General features: G+C 48.4%; 1 protein-coding gene across 1 annotated transcript; it reads right to left on the bottom strand.

Moving 5' to 3' along the window:
* Positions 1-451: 451 nt before the first annotated feature.
* Positions 452-7,283, bottom strand: WFIKKN2 (WAP, follistatin/kazal, immunoglobulin, kunitz and netrin domain containing 2). The gene is made up of 2 exons (XM_064675973.1): positions 5,396-7,283; positions 452-3,230 (listed from the first exon to the last, which is right to left on the bottom strand). The coding sequence occupies exons 1-2, from the start codon at positions 5,594-5,596 to the stop codon at positions 1,719-1,721; spliced, it is 1,713 nt and encodes a 570-aa protein (XP_064532043.1). The 5' UTR covers positions 5,597-7,283; the 3' UTR covers positions 452-1,718.
* Between the last annotated feature and the right edge of the window lie 1,794 nt (positions 7,284-9,077).

The raw sequence follows: 9,077 nt of genomic DNA, 5'->3' as shown, positions 1-9,077 counted from the left end.
TCACGTTCAACGCCGTTTCCCTCATTGTTAGTTTTCTTCCCTGCAGCGACCAAACACCCAATGTGCACAGGCTTTGGGGGGTCTAGAGCCTTGCACATCATGCTGAAGCCCAGGATCTGCCTGTTTTATCTCCCTCCCCAGCCCTTACCATGCCCAGCCCCAACACACTCCTGCAAAAGCCGCCCATTGCCAGGCACCAGCCTCGGCCACCCCTCAGCGATCCCATTAGATGGCACCACGGGGCAGCGTTGGCTACACCTTCTTTCCTTCCTTCCTCTCCCCTAGACGTGTCTTGACACTGCTCCAGCCCTGAACTGGCCCTTTGTGCAGGGCAGCAAGCTCTGAGCTCCACCGTAGTCACTTGGCTGAGCCTGCGAAACGAGGAGCGAGGACAAGGCTCGCCACGCTCGCCCCTCTTCCCTGCAATCACAGTCCTTAGCGAGGCAGGATGTTTCCAGGATCAGCCTTTTCTTTATTTAAGGATTTTTGCACAGGCAAATGTTACATTTTTTTGGGCACACAGAGGTTAAAATGATCAATCCTATGTGTATGCACATGCTCCCCCCCACAGCCCGTGCTGGCTCTCCCAGGGAATTTATCCAACACACATATATATATACAGTGGTCTGGTAGAAAGTGTTTTCTGAGGTTTTGAAATCCTCTAAAAAGGCTCTAAAAGGCTAACACTGATAAAAGCCTTTAAAGAGTGTCCGCTCTGTCTGCCTGTGTCTGTGCAGTTTGGATTCAGCAGCTTTGTGTCTGCCTAATGCAGTTTGCAGGCTGTGTATTGCACTTTCCTAGGCTGAATCTTGTTCTGACTCCTCTTGCTTTGCTCTCTCATCTATAAAAGCAGGATTTCTACTGAAAATAAGCAATAAACTGCTGCATATGCTCAAGTGGAAAGCATTTTCAAAAGCAAGACAGCACTCTGCTGTCCTTCTGCCTGGGACTTTTTGCGATAAGACAGTAAATTGATTGAAACTAAAATAGGGAATGAGGGTGTTTGCTGACCTTGTTCTGGTGACAGAAAAGTCATTTCAGGGTGAGACTGTGCCTTGAGCTTCTACAGGGACCTGTTGTCCTGGGCATAGGATCAAGGGAGTTTTTCCTCCAGAAAGGATTGCAAGATAGGTAGTAGTTGCCATTTAAAAATGAGGTTTTTAAAAAGAAAAGGGAAAATTTCAATTAAAAGAAGCAAACATAATGCATAGGTTGGTTAAATGTTCACAATTGTAAATACAGACAATAATTTACAGGCTTTTCTCTTGAAATATTAGTGCTGCTATAAGGAGCCAAGCATGTGACTTACTTACAACGACATACCATCACATTTCCAGACTGAAAATGAGACAGATTAAATTGACATTATATATTATTTAGCTGTGTACCAACTAGCCAAACAAACGCTATGAATTCCGTCATTTATGATGGAAGCTACATAAAAATTGCATAATTACTGCAGTGAGTCACCTATTTAAATGGCACTCCTATATGGACGAATTGATTTCAATGCAAGATTAATAGCCTTTTGCTGCTGGTTTACGTGCTTGCCAAAGACCAAACTATGTTGTTGCTAAGCATCATTAGTGGATTAAAATAGGGGTTCTGCATAATTCCTACGGTGTACCTTCAAACAGCGCTTTAGTTTGTGCACTAGCCTAGCTCTTGTTAGCCCTACGTAACACACGGCGCGGGGCGGCCGACACGTGTGAGGGGGGTTAATGCAATCCCAGGAACTCTTTCAAAAGCTCACAGGTTTTCTTGTGGATGACTTCGCGGAGCTTGCGCACACGCCGGATGCTGGAGGTCCCCACAAAGCTGTCTGGCTGCAGCACAGCCATGCCGTTGTGGACATCCCCCATGATGATGAGCTGGCCATCCACCGTGGTCATGTTGGGACACGGGCAGCTCCAGTCCATGTTCAAGAGCGTGATTTCTAGGGGTTCCTTCCCCAGGAATTTTAATCCCATTTTTTCATCCTTGAGAATCTCCTCCACCGTCACCAGGGCGTGTCCCGAGTCTTGGTCTTCGGTGAGCTCCGTGATGCGGCCCAGGATGACGAAGTCGCTTTTGCAGAAGCTCGTCACCAGCTTCTGGCGGGGTTTGCAGGCTTTGCAGTGCGTGTTCTTCGGGAAGGGGCACATCTCCTCGCAGGCCTCCCGGCTCTCGAAGTTGTTCTCGTTGCCTCCACACCCACCGTAGATGAAGGACTGGCACTGCTTTGTCAAGCTGTTGTAGGCCCACCTGGGCTCGTAGGCCTTGCAGTGGCCTTGGAGGGCTGGCAGGTTGCAGATGTTGATGGGGCCGTTCATGCACGTTAACATGCAGCTCTCATAGGTCTCAAAGTGGTTGAGGTTGCTGTTACAGTTCCCATAGATGAAAGTAAAGCAGTTGTTTTTCTTTGCATCATAGTACCACCTGGTCTGCTCTTCCCCGCAGTCTTCACTGTCCGGTTGCTTCAGGCACTCATCGGTTGGGAAATGCGTTTTGTTTTGGGAAGCCTCTTTGGATGCGGGTTCTCCTTTGATGACTGACAAAGGGAAGTCAGCCCTGAGGAGGCCACCGCTGTTCTGGGCGGTGCAGGTGTAGATTCCTGCGTCCTGCAGCTGCGTGTTGTAAATGACCAGCTGAGCGATGTTGGTGACCACGACGTTCCCTCTGACGTGATTTGGCCTCATGATGACTTTGTCTTTCCCATCAACCTGCTTCTCCCACGTGATCTCTGGCTTGGGTCTCCCTGTAACGTCACAGAGGAAGCTGACGGTCTCTCCCACGTAGACAGACTGATGGACAGGGTTGTTCACGAGCGCGGGTGGCAGGATGTCGACGACCGTTGTCTCAGAGTAGGCAGTAGTTGGGCGAGCTGTTGTTTCTGGTGGGATAGGGCTGGTGTTTGGCCAGGTGAGATGGTACCTGCAGGTGACCACGTTCAGTGTAATGCCTTTGATGCAAGCTTCTGCATCCATGTAGCACTTGTTGTAGTAGGTGAGCCCGTCGGAGGCACAGGTGAAGCTCGGCTCCTTCTCACACCTGTCCTTGCACTTGCAGACGGGCTGCCCATCCCAGATGTCGCACTCTGAGCCTTGCTGGATGCACATGAAACGGTCACAGGTTGCCTCCTTGGGCATTCCCACCGGCCCTTTTTTCCCCTTGACGTCCATGTACCGAGCAGCCACACAACTCTTCGTCCCACAGACATTGGGGCAGCACTTCTCGAAGGTCTCGCACTCCTGTGGGGGAGAAAAATAACCCAATCGTTACTGGGGCCAAAGTAAAGGCCTTTTTAGAGACCCAGCAAGCAGCCCAGAAACTCAGGGGACCTCGTCTGCCACAGATATCTCTGGTCTGAAAACTCAGTGTCCCCACAGGCAATGAGTAGAAACATCTCCTCAGCATCTCCTAAGAGGAGAGATGTCTAAACATACTGGGGGTTCTGAAGTGCTTCAAGAGAAGACTCTCTGGAAGGAAAATGTAATTCTGTTCCTTAAACACAAACCTCATCCTAAGTCTTTACCCCAGAGTCACATGGACTGCTTGACTACCAAACCAACCACCCCCCTTCTGTGCTCTCCCAAATGCCTGAGGACAAGGCCTGAGAAACAAGAGCCTATGGAAAGTCTTATCATATGGCTGTAGGCAGTAATCCTTCTTATTTTCCACAGAAGTATGTAAAGTATTATTTGAATTCCCTGAGACTAACAGCCTGCTCTTGGAGGTGAAACTGCCAAGGATTTATAATTGTTCACATTGTAGAGGAAATAATAGAATATCTCAAAAGTAAGGTAATTCTTGCTCCAAAAATAATTTTTCTATGGTATTTAGAAAAACAAACCCCAAACAGATCATTATGGCTTCTCTGTCCTATTTTAGTCCTATTTTCAAATGCAGCATCGCTCTTCTAGTGATTTATTACACCCCGCCTCGGCTACAGTCAGCTCTAAATTGTGGTTAATTTTAGCAGAATTTTCATCTTCTGTGCAGAAAAGGTATTTGATACGTGTGATCACGGCTGCTGGGCTGTTATGGATTACTTTAAGGGACCATGAACACTGTTACCATGTGCCCAACAGGTCACACTTCCACTGTGTGTTAAGCCTCTACAAGCCCCCTGAAATCCATCATCTGTCTCTGTAAGTGAGGACAACATGATTTTTAGGCTACCAAACCAAAGAGCTTCCCCTGAGCCCAGTATCCTTTCCTTATTGGGAAAAAGATGACCTAATATCAGAACTCTTTCCCCATTTCCAGCTGCACATTACTAGGTTTCAGAAGCAAAGCTAGAAACCAGGATGGGTGAGGTTTTCAGCTGGGGTTAAGGAGTGTGGCTTGGCAGAGCCCTTGGCTGCCTGCAGACCACTCACTCCATCCAAGGTGCCAGGACTCTGTGCTGCCACAAAGTGAATATTTGTAGCCACTGGCTTCTGGCTTTCAGTTTTTGACCAGTAAATTATTAAAACATTGTCGTCTGCTGCTGGGGTTTTGCAAGTGTTTTAGCATTCATTGCTGCACCTGGTAGTTGGAACAGAGGAGGCTTATTTGAGAATGGCAAAAGTAAAAAGAGCACCTTCATTCCTAACACATGGGATCCATCTGAGCAAATGTCTTTGTTTACTTATGACCAGCATTTTTCTCTGGTTTTTTACCCTTTTTAGCATTGCAGAAACAACCTGGCTACAGAGCACAAACCCAAACACTTTTTTTCATCACAGTACGTGTTCCTGTCAGCCAGGTTTGGGCTGCAGGAGCTTTGTCGTGGGACATGATGTAAGAGGCAGGACAAGCAGGTATTTTCAGATGCCAGCTTGAGCTGGCAGTGCTGACAGGTTGAAAAATGAATTTTGGGGTTGTAAGCTAAACACATTTTGAGCTGGGAGCATCCCACAGAACATCTGCCTGGTCATTTTAGCCATGCCCTGTTCTGCACCCCAAGCACCCTTTGTGCTTCAAGTGCAGCAAAGGCTGATGATTTGCATGTTAAATCAAACAATTTCATACAGGATTTCTCCCAGGAATATAAAACATCGATGATGGCCACCAACAACAAAGAACACGGTGACACTGCTAAAATACTACAGACTGGCCCCAGTGCATGCTGAGTGCTGGAGTATCAAATTCAGACAGTTCTTTTGACATGAAAGCAAGGAAAAGGATCAAACAGAGCGAGCCCTGTGCCCACATCAGCGTAAGTGACAACTGCCACACACCTCCCTGCTTAACAACAACTCATCAAACCTTTTCTATTTTATATAGGTCACGGGTCAGTTAAATACATGCACTGTCTGCACCGAGTCCTGCATGGTGCCAGTGCCCTTCTCGTGGGACAGACAGAAACAAGCCCCCAGACGAGCCCCCTCACCGCCCGTGACGCAGAGACACAAAGATGTGCATCACTCACCAGGTCAGCGTCGCACTCCCTCTTGCAAGTGCTCTGCGCGTCGACCCACAGGTTGGGGTTCATGTCATTGGGGCATATCCCAGCGTGGGAATACCGGACTGGGGGCAGAGCTCTCCCTTTCAGAGAGACCTCCAGAAGCAAGAGGACACTGCTCTTCCCCAGCAAGATCCACATCCACCGAGTGAACAGCACCAACAACATCTCAGAACTTCTCCAGGGCAGTGGCAGTGTCCGAGCTGGAAGTAGTTCTTGCTTGCTTGGGGTTGCTTTTTTTTGGCAAGCCTTAAATTTTTGAGGAACCCAGATGCACCTGACCTCAGTAAAAGCTTCAGCGAGCTCCTCTGCTGCCTCTGTCGATAGTGCAGTTTGGTCTGGACCTCATTGGATTAAAGGTCCTAGGAAGTTATCCCCTTATTTTAAGAGAAACGCTACTAGTCTGAGCAGAGTTAGCTCTATTTATACCCTGCCTCTGTTAACAAGTCAGAAAAAGTAAACTTGATTTCTTTGACAGGCACACGCTTCCTATGTCCTGGTGGCAGTCAGACAGATTTGTTGCAAGAAAAAAAAGCTGGAAAGAGTTCAAAAGGCTGGAACTGGCATGGTGGGACCCCTGCATGTTTCTGAATGCAGGGAGGCCTTCTTAACCCCTTTAGACCTAAAGTACTTCCCTATGCTAAGAATGGCATTTAGTTCTGAAAGGGGACTTGTCTAAATAACACGGACCCGCGGTCAGGGGATTTCCCCACGGCAAGGGGCTGCACAATCACTTGCTAAAAGGAACAAGTAATAGGATTGAAGCAATTAAAGCCAAAATATCATATTTTAGCAGAGGAAGTAGGGGAAGAAATAACTTATTTAAACGTAGGACTGACAAAGCAGAATGTCTTCATAACTTCTCCCGGGGCTCCTCTGGGCTTTTTTCTTCTTTGGTGGGGAGATTTCCAGGATGCCAGGTTTAATGCTGCCCTCCAGCCCCACCAGGAAGATGTTAAAAGTGTCCCTGAATTCCTCTACATTTCCTGACAGCCAGATCCCATTGTACAGTGCATTGCTGACCCCTTTAACAGCAACAACAAAAAAATAGTAGAAGTTCAACACTATGGAAACCTGCATAAAGGAATGTACAGCATTTTTGCATTGGGGGGTGGGAGGGAAACTCAGTCAAGCTGAGTTCCTCATTCCCTGATTATTACAGCAAGGGGCTGATCCTGCTCGTGCTGAACATGTGCCAAAATCCAGAGATGAGTGGCAGAAGTCCGAGTGGCTCAGCACCTTCCAGGATTAGAGCCTCTGGGCTGAGTTCTGGGCCAGCCTGGGTGGGCCCTGTGTGTTGCTAAGGGCCTCCTGGGAGGATCAGGTAAGTTTGCATCCCACGTGGGGGTTCTGCAGGGCTGGAGCAGCAGTGCTGTGCCTGGGGAGGAGGGAAGGGTGTGAATCCACCCTGTGCCCAGTGCTGGGCACTGCAAAGGCGACAAAGCAAGGCACAGTCAGCCCTTACTTTTCTCCCTTGGGTGTATTAAACCAGGGCTGAGTTTGGACTTAATTCTGCCAAGTGATGATGCTGCCAACCAGTACAACCAGCCAGGTGAACTGGGCCACCATGGGGCTCCTGCTCCTCCCTTGGGGCCAGGCAGCAGAGCACAGTGGCCTGCTGATGTTTCCCAGGATCGCCCCTGGAAGAAAGGGAGGGCAACCTGGAGCTGACCTGCCCTTGGCTGTGGCATTTCTGTGACAACCCCGGGCTTATAAAAGGGGCTGTTGCAGTTCTGATTTGTGTGCCTGCATTAACGATATGCACAGTATTTGAATTTCATGGGACGTGCAGGGCGAAGTTGTCCAAATTAGCTATTTATAAGGAGCACAGGCAACTGCCAGGCAGCAGTTTGCAGTTGATTTATTCTCCCTGAAACTTTAGAAACCTGCATGACACTTGTACAAAGTGCGGCTGTGTGCTAAATGTTTTATTCAGTACTTGTTTACAAAGACAAACGCAGCACCCTGTGATGCCTAAAAAAGCCAACCAAAAATGACACATTCCCAAGAGGTACTTAAAATTCTTACAGCTCTATTAACAACAAAATCACATGTATTAGTGGTTCTGTTGGCTAAACAAAGACACTTTATATTGTAAAACTCACTACAGATAAGCTTTGAAACAAGCTGTATGTGGGTCTTGGGGAGTGCAGGTATCCTGGGTGCTGGGGAAGCTGCTGTCATGACCTCAAAAGCTGCTGTAGGTGCAGGGAATTTTCCCTTGATCCATGGCATTGCCATGGATGTGATTTTCCCCTGCCATCTTGAGCCTTGTGGGCCTGTTTTACCCCCTCACCTGCTGGGACAGGTCTTGCAGCCTCCATCTCCTCTCCTGGTGCCAGAAAGCCACCTCCTTGGCCATGTTGAATGAGAGACTCATCAGTGTGGATCCACCATTCTGAGGAGGAAAAAAATAACACTATTTTATTTTTTTCCCTTGCCAGACCAAGGATCCCTTGCCCAGAGGCACATTTCAGCTGTGGGGGAGCAGAGTGGGGCTCTGAAGAATCAGACACTGGTTTGCATGAGACAGACAGAGCTATGTCCTCCTCCATCCAGAGGGATATTCTCCAGGGACAGGCAAGTCCCACTGCAGCTTTCTGCTTTTGGGCTCCTAGGTATCATGTTCCTGAATCACTCCCTTGGCCACTTGAACACAGCCAGGAGAGAGGAAAACACTGCCATAAATCTCCCTGTGAATGCAGGCAGGCAGCTCCTGAGGGCAGAGGAGGCAGTGAGGACTCCAAGCAACCCTTGACAGCTGCCCTGTCCCTGCCAGGACATCCCAGACGTGCTGTTACTCAACCTGAGGAGCACATCCAGGAGGGACACCACAGGCTACCCTGGGCTGGCTCAGGGACAGCAAGGACTCTGGTTGTCCCAGCATGGACAGCCAAGCTCTGCCTAATGCACTCACTGTCTCCTCAGTTTCATTAGGTTGTTTTCTTGCCTGGTTTAACTTAGTTGAACTCCGCTGACCTCAGTGGATTTGACTGGGGACTCCAGAACACCACCAGCTAATGCCAGCTGTGAATCAGGGTCTCTGTCAAGGTCCCTGGGCACAGTTTCTCTGTTTCTCCTTGTTTATAAAGCACTGTGCATTTTTTCTTTAATATAAGCAATAAAGTAACCTTCATTCTCCATTTCTATGAGCAAATCTATTATGAAAACCAAATTTATGGCTTATCTTCTCTCAACCATGGCAGATACTGATGTGATAAAGATCTTCCCAAATGAGATCCAGCCTTAGAAGGATCCCCACTACTACCCCAAAATCTCCCTTTCTGATCAAGATATTGAACTGAGTCTGCTGGATGAGGAGCTGGGATGAGCTTCTCTGGACCTCGGATGGACAAACCTGAGCCTTGATGGCACAGAGACAACATCCTGAGTCTGCTCCCAGCAGTGGGGACATGCAATCTCTGTGCAGCCTGTGCTCCACAGATGTCCATCCACCACTACACACCAGTCCTGAAAAGCCCTCCTAGGATGCCCAGGATCCTAACTGTCGCTGAGTTTTTTTGTAAATTGTAATTTCTTTGCCTTTTTTCTTACTCTTGCCAAGCTTCAGGTTGTCCCTGCCCTCCTCTGCTGTGCCAAGAATTGACCCAGCGTTTGGTGTGACCCCTTTTAATTGAGGAGGGAAACG

The sequence above is a fragment of the Pseudopipra pipra genome, chromosome 19 (assembly GCF_036250125.1).
Source record: "Pseudopipra pipra isolate bDixPip1 chromosome 19, bDixPip1.hap1, whole genome shotgun sequence".
Lineage (NCBI taxonomy): Eukaryota > Metazoa > Chordata > Aves > Passeriformes > Pipridae > Pseudopipra > Pseudopipra pipra.
The sequence above is the reverse complement of the archived record's forward strand: the minus strand, read 5'-3'. Positions and strand labels throughout refer to the sequence as shown.

Excerpts from the sequence above, each read along its gene's own strand:
- WFIKKN2 (XM_064675973.1), bottom strand. The coding sequence starts at position 5,596 with ATGTTGTTGGTGCTGTTCACTCGGTGGATGTGGATCTTGCTGGGGAAG. Across the intron at positions 3,231-5,395 it reads GGGAGTGCGACGCTGACCTG|GAGTGCGAGACCTTCGAGAA; the intron begins GTGAGTGATGCA and ends TCTCCCCCACAG.